The sequence below is a fragment of the Geotrypetes seraphini genome, chromosome 14 (genome assembly GCF_902459505.1).
Source record: "Geotrypetes seraphini chromosome 14, aGeoSer1.1, whole genome shotgun sequence".
Classification (NCBI taxonomy): Eukaryota; Metazoa; Chordata; class Amphibia; order Gymnophiona; family Dermophiidae; genus Geotrypetes; species Geotrypetes seraphini.
The window spans coordinates 3,502,489-3,519,756 of record NC_047097.1 but is presented as its reverse complement, the minus strand read 5'-3'; the positions used below and the strand labels follow the sequence as shown (position 1 = coordinate 3,519,756).

The 17,268-nt window shown below is 42.8% G+C and overlaps 1 protein-coding gene across 4 annotated transcripts in view; it reads left to right on the top strand.

Moving 5' to 3' along the window:
- Positions 1-17,268, top strand: part of HERC1 (HECT and RLD domain containing E3 ubiquitin protein ligase family member 1) — a 423,490-nt gene that overhangs the window by 330,040 nt on the left and 76,182 nt on the right. For all 4 annotated transcript variants that reach the window (XM_033919754.1, XM_033919753.1, XM_033919752.1 and 1 more), the window contains exons 60-61: positions 4,954-5,127; positions 7,361-7,654. In XM_033919754.1, the coding sequence (XP_033775645.1) occupies positions 4,954-5,127; positions 7,361-7,654 (468 nt within the window). The remainder of the gene's footprint in view (positions 1-4,953; positions 5,128-7,360; positions 7,655-17,268) is intronic.

Sequence of the window (17,268 nt, the reverse complement as noted above, 5' to 3'; positions counted from 1 at the left end):
ATTATCAAGGCCTAATGATTTTATAAATCTTCTCGGACTTTTATCCATCAGTGGATCCATAACAGCATTGAAATCCCCTGCTACTACTAGATTTGAAGTAGCAAGTGGAAGAATCAATTGTTGCAGAGTTTTAAAAAATTCATTCTGATTCGAATTAGGGGCATATATATTGAAGAGCGTCATGGTGGTATTTCCCATGTCCATTTCCACATATACCCACCTTCCAAGAGGATCAGCTGCCTTAAATTTAAATGAAGCAGAACATTTTTTATTTATTAATATAGCAACACCAGCTTTTTTCCCTATTGCCGAAGAAAAATAACATTGTTTGACCCAATCACCTTTTAGCTTTATAGATTCAGTATTTGACAGATGGGTCTCTTGTATGCAGCATATATCAGCGTTCTGTCTTTTTAAAAATAATAATGCCTTTTTTCTTTTAATCGGGTGATTGAGACCATTAACGTTTAAAGATATTATCTTAAGACCCATTATGCATTAATATAATTTGTAATGTATCACCCCAATCTTCAATATTCTTTATAAACTCCTTATTAACCTTGGATCCTAATTTGAGGACTAGTGTGTGATTAAGTTATGATGAATATCTTCTTTTATTTATTATTTTGAATTACTTTCAGGTTGGAGAGTAAATAATATTATGTTTTCTTGATCTCACTTTCTGTACAAGATTATGCTTGATAATAAATGTTTAAATTTTATAAATAAATAAATTTTAAAAAAAACTCCTTTTTCCCATATATAAGATAAACCAAAGAATTACCTACTTTACACAGACCCTTAAAATTTAATACCCCCCCCCCACTTCCTCCCTCCCCACCACATACATATACGAATACTTGGAAACACAAAATTAGATCAGGTTTGACAAGGTAAAAAAAATACTTTAATATCACAAGCTCCATAATAGTAATATAAATATTACTATTAAAATTTAACAATTTATATATCTCTGTTTTCTTATTTATATGGATACTTTCATCTATCCAAAGTTTGTTATGCTCAGCTGAATTAAATGTATATTAAAATATTTTGAATTTATAAAAATTCTTATCCAGGATAAGATTACTAAAATACATTAAGCAAACACTTTATCCTCCATAACTTCAATCATTCATCACATTCATTACATTTTCTATTCCATAAAATCCATTCATCCAAAATTAGAAGGTAAAATTATAATAAAAAATTAAAATCTATCATAACCCATTCTCTTTCTCATTCTTATTCATATTTTAATCAGTCAATTGAAATCTTTAGTGAATCCTATCCATAAACCTTTTTCTCTATATCCTGTGAAGAACTGTATCCTAAAAAGAATGGATTCAGCATATATCTGAATCATAAAACCTATCTATCCTATAAAGATATTATTCTTTCCTATGCAAGACATTTTATTTCATTCTATATAATATATCTTATGTTTAATAGTTCTCCAGTCCGTGTAGTCCCGCTGGTATGAACGCCTTTTTTTTTTTTTTATACTTCCTCTTCAAGATCCCTCTTCTTCCTCCGTAGACGTGATGATGTGAAAACAACCTATCCTCTTCACTTCCGGTGCAGTTCATTGGTTAAATAAAGATTTCCTGCCAATGCATACTCCTTCGCGTATTTTTCAGCAGTGTCATAGCGATCACCATACTTCGGGCATACCCGTGGCACTGAGGGAATATCTGGCAGGAAACAGTCATTCTATATTCTCCTCAGTCGATCAGAAATCCGACGCAATCAATCAATTCCCAGAGTCGTGCACTGTCACTGAGGGGAAGCCAACACTCCGCCCTCCCTTCGCGTCACTTATTTATCTACGTCTTCACTGAGTCAAGTTCCATGCTCGTGACAGCGACCTTCCGTATTATTTTTTAAAAGTAAGTTGAAAAATTCCATACATTCGAAACAGTTGATTCAATCTGGTTTTTTGTTTTTTTTTTCAGAGTATATTTGCGGTAACGATTTAAAATAAAATAAAATACAAACAAAATCATTTGATATATGTTCAATCTTAATAAACTTACTCAGTTTTTTATTTAAGAAGTCATTGGTTGTTCACATTGTTCTAGATATTCTGCTAATTTCTTGTGATCAGTGAAGTTTTGCATTTTATTTCCCAAAGTTACTTTCATAACCGCTGGATAGAGAAGTCCATATCTTGCCCCTAGTGCCCTTAATTGAGGTCTTAAATCCAGTAGTTGTTTTTTTTTTGAAGGCAGTTTCTCTGGCAAAATCTGGTACAATGTGTATATGTGCATCCTGACATCGTAAATTTTTATTTTCTTTAGCCAGCTGACATATTTCAACAACATGTTGGTATCTTAATAATTTAAATATTAAAGTTCTTGGACCTTTTTGTACTGCTGTTTTTAGTCCCGGTATTCTGTGCGCTCTTTCAATTTCAAGAGGCACTTTGGATTTCAGAGGCAAGATTTTTGGAAGGAATTGTTCTAGGAAAGTAATGGGATCATTTTTTTCCACTCCTTCTGGCATCCCTATAATTCTTAAATTATTTCTTTTTTCCCTATTCAAACAATCTTCCAAGTCTCTCTTCATTATTTCCATTTCTTTCAAAGCTTTTTTATTTTGCATAATTTCAGTATGTACCTCTTCCGATTTTTCTTCTAAGTGAGTTATTTTGTTATCAATGAGGTCCACTCTTTTTGTAAGCATGGCTACATCGTCAATTGCCTTTTGAAGTTGTTTTTTGATTTCTAAAACAATATCCTTGATCTGTCTTATTTCTACCATCATGTCTGGATCTCCTTCTGAAGGCAACGGAACCTTTGAAGGTGTCCCTGGTTCAGGCTTTGATCTTTTATTACTGCTTGTTCCTGATCCTCCGGCTCCTGCATCGTTTTTATTTTGTTTACCCGATGCCATTTTCTTCTTATCCACCGTTTTTTCAGCGAAAATATCGGTTTTGGAGCTTTTTAATTTGAAATAATAGCTTGTTTGACACGGAGCACTTCTATTACCCGACCATTTGCTTGCGTGTCCAAGCCACGCCCCCTCGGAACACGCAGATAGGAGTGCGCATGCGCGGCTAACGTTTTATTATATAGGATTATAATTTAACAATGATAAATCAGATAGATGCCTTAGTGCATAAATGTTTCCATACTTTATGGAAACTGTGTATCATAAGATTATATTTTGATGTTTCATCATTTAGATTACTTATTAAATCCCTGATTTTAACTCAATTAGATTATTGTAACATAGTTTACCTGGCCGGTACTCAAAAAAAATTTCAGAGATTATGTATAATTCAGAATGCAGCTGTACGCTTGATCTTTGGATTTAAAAAGCATGATCACATTACTTCATTTATTTGTGAGCTGCATTGGTTGCCAGTGGAGGCTTGGGTGATGTTTAAGTTCAGTTGCATCTGTTATAAACTACAGTTCGGTCTCATTCCTAGCTATCTTTTACTTTTGTAGTGTAAAGCATTCAAGACGATCAGTTACGTTCTTCTCATTCCCGTCTGTCAAAGAATGTAAATATAAGAAATACCACTAATGTCTTTTAGTGTATCAGGCAGCCTCCTGGGATAAAGATTTAAATTCCTTGATTTCCACTCCTGGGTCGTATCAACATTTCAGGAAAAACTTAAAAACCTATTTGTTCACTAAATTCTTAGGTAATTGACTTTATCCATCTTGAATGTCTCCTTACTTTTGTAAACCGCATGGATATTTACTGTTATGCGGTATAGAAGAAGGCTTTTATGTTATATTATTTAGCTAATTTGGGGAGCAGGAGACCTATGCAGGGGGTTGAGCCCACGTTCTTCACATGGTGCTGCTACTGAATCTTTAAATTAACTTCAGCTATGGCTTTTTAGGTTCACTACTAGATCCCTTTATTAACTGGTACTTTAGTTGTTAGCATATTATAAGATGTAGTTTTAGACCAGAAAGAAAATGAAAAAGTCAAGCGTTCCGATTTGTTGACCATTCATAAGGACTTAATGGGTTAATGTGTTTATTTATTCATTAACCTTCAAGCTGAATTACTTGGAAATTTGAACAGGAAATAATAGGTTGCCCAATCATATTAAAATTGGTAAGATATGGGAGGAGTTTATGAATTGACAATTTCCCGACCTTCAACATGCTTGTCTAGAGAATGGACATGAGTCCAGTGGCCTGAGGTGGGCATAGACTCATCTTTTGCATTTTCAGAAACAAGCAGGATGAATCTAAGCTTTTGTACTCAACTGCTATTCTCATCAATAAGCAGGATGAATCGACCACATAGATGGAAGGTGTCATCTCAACTGTACCAGTAAAGGCTGTCTTAGAGCTCAAGAAAGGATTGAAACTTTTTTGGGTTTGAGCACGGGGAAGTCTGTCCCAAGCTTCAAGTATATTAATTCTTCATGGGGATTGGTTGAACTGTGTGTGTGAAGCCTGCATGGTCCTGGAGAGGGGTCCCAAAAACATAAAATGTGACTGTGGAGGAGAAATTAGATTTAAGTCACAGAGCAGCACACCATAGCAACCTATGCCCAGTTGGACTAAAATCACAATTGTTGGTAATAAAATCTCCTCCACTATTCAATTCATATTCAATACTTAAACACATTCAGTGCAGTCCATTTCAGTACTAATCACCTTAGTTAACGATATATATTTAGCTTAAGTTCATCATAATTACTCAAAATCAGCTACAATGCTTCCAGTTGTATCCAGAAAACAGTGCTACAACATAAATCCATGAAAAGCCCCTATTTCACCTAAACTGCTTTAAGAAGTATAGTGCTGCAGAGTGCAGTCCCAACAGCCACTTCCTTTGTCAAGGATAGTCTGAGGTCTTGTCTCCTACCTAAATTACATGAATAATTAAAGTATGTCATACTATGGAGTGATACAGAGGTATATATGTGGCAAATAAATAGAAATAAATCCATCTCCAAATGTATTTATTTTAATTCAGGATGTCCTGGTGGTGAACTGCACACCAGAGTGGATATCTTCTAATCATGTTTTAGCAACATGCAGAACTGCATTGAAACAGCAGGGAGTGCTGGGATTAAATATGGCTCCTTGTATGAGGACTTTCTTGGAGCGATTACCTATAATGCTACAAGAGCAATATACATATGAAAAGGTAAGCCTTACTGAAACATAAAAAAAGCAATTAAATATGTCATAAATTTTCTATGTACAAATTTGTCCTTCATAATTGGTTCTCCCCCCCCCCATGTACTTACCTCCTTTGTTTTTCTGTCCTATTTTGATGTAGTTCTTCCCCCTTTTTTCCTTTTGTTATCCATTGTTTGTCTGATCTATTGGGGAGGGGGTTGTTGGGTTTGTTTTGTTGGGGGTTTTTTTTTTAAGTACATCAGTATGCCTAATTTTAATTATCCCCTATTTTTAATGACTTTTTTTTCACTTAGAATTTTGATAAGAGATTTAATCAAATTTTAAATAAACTTGGAAAATACAAAGGGTAGTTTTCCCTGTGAAGCTTCCAGGGCTGGCTTGCAAGCTATTTTCAAAAATAAACTTGTTGTAGAGTAGGGTTGTCCAACCTTTTGGCTTCCCTGGGCCACATTGAAAGAAATAAATTTGCCTGGTGCCACACAAACACTAGCTGATGAGCAAAAAAAAAAAAAAAAAGGCCGAGCAAGTCCCAAATTTGCAATCACTAATATAGAAGATGTTCGTGTCTAATAATAAACCTTCATTAAAGGAACACTGTGGAGAGGAACCCAAAAATGTAGTAATACTTACCCTGACTGAGCGATCCCCCACATGCGCTGCTAACAGCAGAAGCCAGGTTCTCCCATTCATTTCTATTACAGCTATGGTGAGCTTCTTCAGAGGCGAGCCTCATCAGAGTGGAGGTCTCCTGTCGATTTGATGTTTTCTTCTTGTCTGTGCTCACCATTCATCTTTCATCTTTGTACCTTTCCTTCCACTGCCATATCCAACATTTCTTTTTTTCTTTCCCACTGTTTTCTCTCTCTCACTCACTCTCTCATGCCCTATGTCAAATCTCTCCTTTCCTCCCCTTCATTATTTGCAACCTCATCATGCATGTCTCCCTGTGCCACCAACTTTTCTTCCTCTTACCTCTTCCTCCCCTCCCCCTGTGCTGCCAACTTTCCTTCCTCTTCCCTCCCCTCCCCCTGTGCCACCAACTTTTCTTCCTCTCCTCCCCTGTACTCCAGGGTTTGCTTCTTCGGTTTGCGGTATCAGCAGTGACTCTCACATGCTGCCTACCGCTAACCCAGAAGTCTCCCCTCTCCCGCAGAGAGACTTCCGAGTCAGCGGCAGGCAGCATGTGGGAATTGCTGCCGATACCGTGACCCAAAGAAGCAAACCTTGGAGTACAGGGGAGGAAAAGAAGAAAAGTTGGTGGCACAGGGGAAGGGAAGAAGTGAAAGAATGACGAGACCGCAATGAGATTTGATTCTGACACGGCCGGCGCAGCAAAATTCGGCAGGTGAAAAGGGAATTCCATTACTTCTTCCCTCGTATCCCCCTGTACAGAAGTTTTTAAACTCTCCCTCCCATCCCCCTGTGCAGCACATCCCAATCGAAATAAATTTTTTTTGCGTAATGCAATTGTATATGTATACTGGATAAAGCTAACCACAATACATTGTTTCTAATGATTAAATATATGTTCAAAATCTAAAAACAGTCTAGCGTATTCTTAGATGGATATCCACTGTTTGTTTGGTTGCCCCATCCTCAACTACCAGAATATTTCCAAACTGCTCCAGAAATTCTATTTTTTAATATGTTGTCTTTTTATGCATAATTTTAATTTTTTTGCACTAATTCATTGGAGTGTATTCAGTGCACATACTACCATCAGTAACAGATTTACTGAGGGTGGTAGCTAGCACAGCTGCACTAGTCACACAGCAAAGAGGTCCTTCTCTGCTATGTTCAAAATTGTCCCTACTTTACTGATGTTGCCTCCTCCTCTCCCCTTCCCAAAGATTTTAACTTGCCCACTACTCCCTGCCCTGCCTCAACTCCAATTTAGCGTCCCCAAAAAACTGAGTCACCAACTGTTTATGGCTTTAATTCAGATATGACCGGCAGTGTATCTATCTATTAGACTTTTCTAATTGTAATGTAGGTTTGATGTAGATACTGAAGTATAGTATCTGAAAAGGAGGACTTAAAAAAAAGGTGCACAGCTATGATAAAAAGTATAGCCAAAAAGACTACAAACAATTAGGTACTAAGAAAGGATAGTAAGGGAGGATTCAATAAGGATAAGAGTATCCATAAGGGCCAAAAATAGTCAAACTGCTTTTTTGTGAAATCTTACTGGCACGCTTACATTTTTTGTTATTTAGTTACTGACTTTTCTCTTTCAGCCACATGTAGTTTGTGGAGATCAGCTTGTTCATAGTGCCTACATGCAGTGCCTGGCTTCTCTTGCGGTGGGGCTTCATTTGGATCAACTTCTATCCAGTCCACCTGTGCCTCCTCATCATAAGCTCTGTCCCCCAGATCCCTCCAACTGGAATCCCACTGAATGGGCCTGGTTAGAATGTTTCTCAACAACCATAAAAGCTGCAGAAGCATTGGGAAAGGGAGCCCAATTTCCAGACTCCTTCAGTGTCCCTGATTTGGAGCCTGTACCAGAAGATGAACTTAGATTTCTAATGGTATGAAAGTACAATCTGTTTATTTTCCATTACATGTGATAGTAAAATAGCAACAATGGAAAATTACATGATGCATCAACCGCAAAATACTAAATTGTTTGCATTATATTTTAAATGTTGCATTGATCCAGGGAACCTTAAAAAGGCCCTCATTTATTAACCTGCATTAACACAAATTCTAATGCAAAAAAGCATATAAGTCTTGAACCAGTGGGTTATTCTTCTTTACTTGTGAGTTTGTAGAAGGCATCATCTACTTTTTTCTCTCTGCTCTGCCTCCTGCATCTCTGATCTGTGCCCTATAGCCTCAGTTTTTCCTTCTACATGCTAGTTGGAAGGAGTCTTTCTGATCTGCTCTGATTTAGATTTTTTATTTTTGGTTCTTTATCCGAACTGTGAGGCTTGCGGTGCTCCAGATGTTCCCAGTATGAAAAAACCAATAAATATTTAGGAAAACGCAGCCGTATTGGTAAGCACACAAAAACAGAAAAAGAAAATGCACTGTGAATAAGCTCTGCAGGTAATTTCAATCATCCATTTCAAAAAATAGACACAAAATAAATAATAAATACAAAAATGTGGAGAAAAACAAACCTCATCCACAGACAGCTGGGACAACAGTGTAAGCCGTCTGTATCATCACTGGTTTGAAAAAAAAAACTCCACACATAAATATCTTTCACCAGTCTTTCAAGTTTCAAATAGACTTTTCACTTATCTTCATTGAAAGGATGTTAATTCAAATTTCACTGCATAAGACACTCTTTTAATGGCTACAGTTAGAAACTAAAGTGTGAACCTTCCTGAAGGTGCACACACAAAAAAGTTGATATATTTTCAAACAGTACTGTGAATACAATAGAATTTATCTGGTGGTTGTTTTTCTATGGCAGTCTATTTCTCCATATCTTTTTCATAGGCTGCTTCAATGATCTTTCTATTGTAGGTTCTATTGTATTCACGCAGTACTGTGTATGTACACGAATGCAAGGAGCCTTAGAAATAAGATGCGTGAATTAGAAGCAGTGGCACAAAAGGATAACGTTGACATCATCGGCATCACAGAAACATGGTGGACTGATGAAAATGTCTGGACACGGTGCTACCGGGATACAAACTATACCACAGAGACAGAGTGACTCAAAAAGGAGGAGGCATTGCCATATACGTCAAAGAGGGAATTGAATCTACTGGAGAGAACATGTCACAACAAATTGATAAGTTAGTTTCTATGGGTCAAAATTCCAGGAGCAAATGGACCGGAAACGAGGATAGGCATCTACTACCGACTCCCAGGGCAGTCCCAAGAAATTGATGAAGAAATGACTGATGAGATTAAGTGCAACTGCAAGGGAGGCAACACAGTTATCATGGGCAACTTAAATTATCCGGTAATAGACTGGAACCTAGGCACCTCCGGCTGTGCTAGAGAGACCAAGTTCCTGGAAACTGTAGGCGATTGCTTCCTGGAACAACTTGTCAAGGAAAATACAAGAGGAAATGCAATTCTGGATCTAATTCTAATTGGACTGTGAGGACCGGCACAAGATGTAGAAGGGACCCTGGGAAACAGCGATCACAATACGATCCGCTTCAACCTGGAAATAGGGGTGAAACATCGGTCCAGAACGACGGCCACCGCGCTAAACTTCCGAAAAGGGAATTACAAAGGGATGAGACGTATGGTGGGGAAGAAGATTAAGAAGAGAATGAACACTGTAAAGACGCTAGAGCAAGCTTGGTATCTTTTTAAGGATATTGTCACCGAGGTGCAAAATCTATATATACCGCAAATCAACAAGGGATCAAAGAGGAAAAAGAATAAAGAACCAGCGTGCCTTACTGTAGAGGTAAAGGAAGTGATCAAAGACAAAAAAAACTCGTTTAAGGAATGGAAAAGATCAAAAACGGAGAAAAACTGGAATAAGCACAAACAACATCAACGCAAGTGCCATAAGGCGGTAAAAGGGGCCAAAAGACACAACGAGGAAAAAATAGCCAAGGAGGCGAAAAACTTCAAGTCGTTCTTTCGATATATTAAAGGGAAATAACCCGCAAAGGAAGCAGTGGGACCGTTGTATGACTAAGGAATAAAGGGAGCGCTAAAGGAGGGCAAAGCAATCGCCGACAGACTGAACACATTTTTTGCGTCTGTATTTACCAAAGAGGATATACACAGCATACCGGAACCCATTAGGCCAGGGTGCCCAACGCGCCAATCGCGATCGACCGGTAGCTCAGGAAGGCAATGTGAGTCGATCGCAGAGCCCATCCCGGGCTCTGTGATAGACTCGTGTTGCCGTCCCGATCTACCGGGCCTATCAGCCTTCCTCTTCCCGACGTCAAAGACGCCGACACCGGGCATTAGGCTGTTTTTGTCATTTCGGAGGGGGGGGCGTGGTGGCGGCAGCAGCAACAGCCTGAAAAAGAAATCATCTTGGCCCGGGTTGGTGTCATACTCCGGAACTTCTACCTCTTCCAGCAGCCCTCTCCCTTCTACCTGCTTCCGGCCACACCCCCTGCTCCGCGGCTCTCTTCGGCAACTCAGCAGCAGCGATTGACACAAGCTTCTGACGTCGGGGCCTACCCTCTGCGAGTCCCGCTTGTTTCAACTTCCTTTTTCCACTCGTAGAGGGAAGGCCTCGATGTCGGCAGCTTGTCTTGATTACCGCTGCTGATGAGTTGCTTAAGAGAGCCGCGGAGCAGGGGGGGGGGGTTTGCCAGGTGCAGGTAGAAGGGAGAGGGCCAGATGCAGGACTCGTGGGTGAGTGAGCAGAAGAGAGAGAGAAAGAGAGAGGGAAGGGAAACAAAAGGAAATATTTCATACTGGGCTGGGCCGGAGTGGAGGGAGGGTGGAAAGATTCTGGCTACAGGGTGCATTAACAAAGGAAAAGGGGGGAAAGCTGAAAATAGAGATAGTGACACAAAGAAGAGAAAGAATAAGCAGGACCTACTGAATAAGGATAGAGATACAGAGGGGACATGTAGAGGAGGTGAAATAGAGACATAGAAGTAATGCTGAAAAAGTGGGGGGGGGGAGATAAAGACATTGAAAGGGCAAATGGTGAACATGGGGTAAAGACAAGGACAGAGACAAATGAAGATTCTGAAAAAGTGGTGAGATAGGGATATAAGTGAGATGGACACAAAAAAGGGTGATGCTGGAAAATATGTGGAATGGTAATTCTGACAGACACAGAAGGGAAATGCTGGATCAAGGAGAGATGGGGCTCAGGCTGGATGGAATGAGGAGAAATGCCTTATTGGCCCGGAACTTCCTCTCCTACGTCAGAATTGACGTCAGGGAGCGGAATGCTGGTCAGCGCAACGCTTCTGCAGAGAAAGCTTGGGACGGCGGTGGCTTGGGGACTGTTCCCCGATGGCGGTGGCAGCAAACCGAGTGGCTTGGGGGAGGGCACGGAGAAAGAAAGAAAGGGGGCAGACAGGGAGACAGAAAGAAGGGGGAACAGGGAGACAGAAAGAAAAAGTTGGGGGAGAGAATGAGGTCTGGAGGAGAGGAAACATACAGGAGGCTGAAAGAAAGGAAGAAAGATTGGATGCACAGTCAGAAGAAGAAAGTGCAACCAGAGACTCATGAAATCACCAAACAGCAAAGGTAGGAAAAATGATTTTATTTTCAATTTAGTGATCAAAATGTGTCGGTTTTGAGAATTTATATCTGCTGTCTATATTTTGCACTATGGCTCCCTTTTACTAAACCGCAATAGCGTTTTTTAGCGCAAGGAGCCTATGAGCATTGAGAGCAGCACGAGGCATTCAGCGTAACTCCCTGTGCTAAAACCTACTATTGTGGTTTAGTAAAAAGGGAGGGGGTGTATTTGTCTATTTTTGTATTTTGTTACTGAGGTGATATTGCAGAGAGTCATCTGCCGTGACCTCTTTGAAAAAACCCAGAATATGAATAATTAACATTTTCTCTGCCTTTCAGTGTGCTTTGTGTTTTTTTTTAATTTTATTGTTGGTAGATCATTTTGACTTAGTCATTATAAAAGTAGCTCGCAAGCCCATAAAGTGTGGGCACCCCTGCATTAGGCTATATGCTGGGAGTGAAAACGGGAAACTGACAGGTTTAACGGTCAGTCTAGAAGAGGTATGCAGGCAGATTGATAGGCTTAAGAGCGATAAATCCCCGGGACCGGATGGCATCCATCCGAGGGTCATCAATGAACTGCTTCAACTAATAGCCAATCTGTCTATCGTAACGGGAAAGATTCCGGAGGACTAGAAGGTGGTGAATGTTACGGCGATCTTCAAAAAAAGTTCGAGGGGAGACCCGGGAAACTGCAGACCAGTGAGTCTGACCTCGGTACCGGGAAAGATGGTAGAGGCGCTGATAAAGGACCACATCATTGATCACCTTGACGGACACGGGCTGATGAGGACCATCCAGCATGGTTTCAGCAAAGGCAGATCTTGTTTGACAAACTTGCTGCACTTATTTGAGGGAGTAAACAGACAGATAGACATGGGCGACCCGGTCGACATTGTATGTCTGGACTTTCAGAAGGTGTTCGACAAGGTTCCGCATGAACGACTACTTTGGAAAATTGTGAGCCATAGAATCGAGGGTGAAATACTCACATGGATTAAAAACTGGCTGGAGCATAGGAAACGGAGAGTGGGGGTAAAAGGACAATACTCAGACTGGAAGAGCGACACCAGTGGGATGCCGCAGGGTTCAGTGCTTGGACCCATGTTCTTCAACATCTTTATAAACGATCAGGACATAGGTACGACGAACAAGGTGATTAAATTTTCAGATGATACGAAGTTATTCAGAGTAGACGCAGTGAAGTTATTCAGTGAAGACGCAGGGGGATTGCGAAGATCTGCTACGTGACATAATCAGGGTCGAGGAATGGACATCGACATGGCAGATGAGGTTCAACATAGATAAGTGTAAAATGATGCATGTCAGTAACAAAAATCTCCTGCACGAATACAGGATGTCCGGGGTGGTACTTGGAGAGACCTCCCAGGAAAGGGACTTGGGAATTCTGATCGACAAGTCGATGAAGCCATCCACACAATGTGTGGCGGCAGCAAAAAGGGCAAACAGAATGCTAGGAATGATAAAGAAGGGGATCACGAACAGATCAGAGAAGGTTATCATGCCGCTGTACTGGGCCATGGTACGCCCTCACCTGGAGTACTGTGTCCAGCACTGGTCGCTGTACAAGAAGGACACGGTACTACTCAAAAGGGTCCAGAGAAGAGCGACTAAGATGGTTAAGGGGCTGGAGGAGCTACCGTACAGCGAAAGATTAGAGAAACTGGGCCTCTTCTCCCTCGAACAGAGGAGATTGAGAGGGGACACGATCGAAACATTCAAGGTACTGAAGGGGATAGACTTAGTAGATAAGGACAGGTTGTTCACCCTCTCTAAGGTAGGGAGAACGAGAGGGCACTCTCTAAAGTTGAAAGGGGATAGATTCTGTACAAATGTAAGGAAGTTCTTCTTCACCCAGAGAGTGGTGGAAAACTGGAATGCTCTTCCGGAATCTGTCATAGGGGAAAACACCCTCCAGGGATTCAAGACAAAATTAGACAAGTTCCTGCTAAACAAGAACGTGCGCTGGTAGGGCTAGTCTCAGGGCGCTGGTCTTTGACCAGAGGGCCGCCGCGTGAGCAGACTGCTGGGCATGATGGACCACTGATCTGACCCAGCAGCAGCAATTCTTATCTTCTTAAATCAACCTTGTGCATTGATGGGAGCATCCAACATTTGATTTGATGACATTGGCAGTCTACGAAAAAATCTCAATTCTTCAGCCAAAGATTTGAGCCTGGAAGCGCTGGCATGGACGCTCTAATACAACAGTGCCCAGAGAAGGGACTGTTATACAGTTTTCCCCTGTGGCCCATGGTGGGCCTGATCATTCGAAGAAGAGCGAACCTTCTGAGGCTGGTAATCCTAGTTGCTCCAGATTGGCCACATTGGCTGTGGTACGTGGATCTGGTTTATCTTCAGAGGGACAAGTGTCTCAAACTGCATCCGACTGCTCTTGCAGGGTCCAGTTACCCTGGAGAATCCAGAACATTTTAGGCTTCCGGCATGGCTCTTGAGGGCACAGTCTTAGTGCGGAAGAGCTTCTCGGAGGTGGTTATTGCTACCCTCCTCAGATCTAAGAAACCAGTGATTCTTGCAGCTTATGCTAAAGCTTGAAAGGTGTTTGAGCTCTGGTGTGCTAAGGAGAATGTGGAGCCCAGTGAAGGCTCCAATGTCAGTGGTCCTAGCATTTCTTCAAGATGGTCTCGAGAGGAGTTGGAGTTTGGCTGTTGGCTCCCTCATAGTACAAATATCAAGACTCTTGTGTTTTAGGGCTTGAGTAGAAAAGATCCAGATATCAACAGATTTTTGAAAGGAGCATTTCTGCTGCATCCTCCTCTGCATCAGCCATTCCTAATATAGAATCTTAACTTGATTTTGCAGCCCCTCCCTCAGTAAAACTCCAGATGAGCCTTTGGAAGAGGCATCTCTGATGGATCTTACTATTAAGGCTGGGTTTTTTTTCTAGTAGCTATTACTGCAGCAAGAAGAGTTTCAGAGCTACAAGCTCTATCGTGCAGAGAGCCTGTCCTCAGGTTTATGGAGGCAGGGAGTCTCCCTCTGCACGGTCCCTTCCTTCTGCCAAATTGTACTTGGACTTCCACATAAATCAGGAAGTCCAAATGCCTGCATTCCTTTCCACGGGTTAGTACTATAAAAAAAAAAAAAAAGATAGAAAGCAGTTTTGGAGTTGCTGGATGTTAGGAAAGTTCTCTGTTAACTAGAAGTGATGAATGATTTTTGCTTCTCAGATCATTTTTGTGTTAACAGAACATTTTTGAACTTGGGAATGACAGCCTCTAAGGCTCTAGTTCCAGGTGGATTCGTGCAGCTATTGTTTCAGCATATATTGGCTGTGGTAAACTACCACCAATCACTTTGAGAGCACACACTACTAAGGGTGCGACTTCTTCATGGAGTCCCGGGCAGTGTCACCCAGGGAAGTTTGTAGGATGGTTACATGGTCCACCCTTCATACTTTCATGAACCTCTACAGAATAGAGATGGCAGCATGAAAAAACACTACTTTTAGGTCCTCGGTGCCCACAGCAGGCTCATTTGCCCTGCCCTAGACTCAGGGAACTGCTTTGGTATCTCCCACTGGTTCAAGACTCATAGGTCTTTTGCACTAAAAGGGAAGATTAGGTTCTTATCTCGATAATCTTTCTAGTAGAAAGGCATGAGTTTTGAAGACCATCCCTGTCAGATTTCAGTTAGCCTGTATATATTTGCAGATGTTGGTTTCTGTTGGCAGACATATCTGAAGAGTACTGATTTATCTCTCTGTTTCAATGAGAAAAGTGAGAGACTGGAGAGCTACATAAGTGTTAGTGGAAAATGCATCTTTGGAGAGAGGAAGTGACGTCACCGATGCGAACGGGAGCGTAATCTGTGAGCTCCGTTCGGGCCCGGCACATTATTGCCGATTCTGCTGTGCAAACCGCGCAAAAATTACTTCCCTGCAGTGGCGTGGAGGGAGCGAGGAGCAGGGACCCCATGGCAACGCGCAAAAAACTCCCGACGGACAAGACCAGCCAGCGCACGCTGGAATAGGCACTGAGCCGGGCGGCACGTGGCGGTGCGGGCCTAGAGACGAGCAGTGGAGAGGCGGCGCAGCTGAGTAGGGCTATCACGGCGGTGGCAGACATGCTGGTGGAACCGGTCCCCGAATGCTCCTCCCCGGACCCGCTTACCAAGGCGGATATGCAGCGCTGGATCTCGGAGGTTAAATCTGAGATTTCATCTGTGGCGGTGCAGGTCCGGGAGGCGGTGCAGGAGCTGCGCACGGACCTTGTGGAGGTGGGCACGCGCGTGGAAGTGGTGGAAATGCGAATGGATAGCTGTGAGGAGGCTGTGACCGGAGTGCAACGCTCCGTGGAAAGGGCAGCTGCGGACCACCAACTCCTGTTAGACAAGGTGGAGGACTTGGAGAATCGCACCCGGCGTAATAACCTGCGGGTGCGGGGCTTACCTGACCTACCTGAATATAAAGATGTGCGCGCTACCATTATTAATTTGATCCGCTGGCTGTTGCAGAATGACACTCTGGAGCCGGGTCTTGAGCGTGCTCATCGCACACTGGGACCCCGAACCACCGAGCAACCTAAAGACATAGTGCTGTGCCTCCAGAGCTTTGTGCTGAAAGAACAGATCTTCCATAGAGCTCGAGAGCTCGGCACGGTGACTTGGGAGGGACATTGGCTGGAGTTTTATCAGGACCTGGCGGCAGGTACGCTCCAGAAGCGCCGGGCGTTCCGAGAAGTGACTAAGGCTCTGCAGCGCAGTAACCTGCACTATCGTTGGACTTACCCGTTTGGAGTGGTCATATCTGTCAATGGAGTACATACTAAAGTTACCACTGTTCGTGAAGCCCGGTCTCTGCTGCAACAAGCGGGAATTGAGGTTCCTGAAGAGCCTGCTCCTCCTGTGAGTGCGGGGCCCAGCCGTGTGGGGCTGCCGCCCGCCTCGAGATGGCAGTGAGTGAATCATGGATCCCGGAGCGGGAGGAGAGGCCGTGGTGGTGGATCTTCACTTCCCGCTGCTGCCTCCTTCTCGAGTGGTCTACCGTGATGGTGGACGGACAACATCTGAGTGACTGTGGTCTCCTTCCCCTGCTTTCGGGGAGATTTCCCTCTACTGGGGTGTTCTCTACCCCTGGTGATTGTGCTCCTGCATTCTGGGTTCTGGTTTGGAGCTTTGGGGAGCCACTCCTGGATTGGATATGTTGTGTGGGGTGCGGGGTGGTGTGGAGAAGTGGGGGGATCTGGAGGGGAAGTGGGATGGAGGGGGGCTATGGAATCTGGGCTGTGGGGGGTTGTTGGGCAGGTGTGTTTGAATTGGGCATTGTAGTTTATGTTATGTTGATTGCTGATTTTTGATTGTGGGGGTATGAAAAAGGGGCCTCGGGGACTGTTTTCTTCCTTGTACGATGGTGGGAGATCTGCGGACTCTCACTAGGGATATAGGGGGGTGGAGGGGCGGGGGGAGGGGGCTGCAGGGATGTCATTGTTTGGGTAGGGTCTTCCTTCATCTGGTGTCTATTCTAGGATGGGGGGGTTTAGGCTGGTCTCCTATAATGTCCGGGGTCTTAACTCTCCCAATAAGAGGAGGGCTTTCTATAGGGAGTTGATTCGCCTGCGAGCGGATGTTTGCTTTGTACAAGAAACCCATCTGCTCTCGTCTCATGAATCTGTAGCCCAGGATTCCTGCTTTCCCCAAACCTTCTGGGCCTCTAGGGTGGGCACGTCCAAGAGGGGAGGGGTGGCGATCCTACTCCGCAAGGGACTTCGTTGCGAAATGAAAAGGGTGGTCAGGGACCCTCAGGGTCGGTATATTATGTTGGAGATCCTCATTGAGGGGTGTTTATATTCTTTGGTCAATGTCTAAGAACATAAGAACTGCCTTCTCCAGATCAGACCTTCGGTCCATCAAGTCCGGCGATCCGCACACGCGGAGGCCCTGCCAGGTGTACACCTGGCTTAATTTATAGTCCACCATATCCTTATATGCCTCTCTTAAGGAGATATGCATCTAGTTTGCTCTT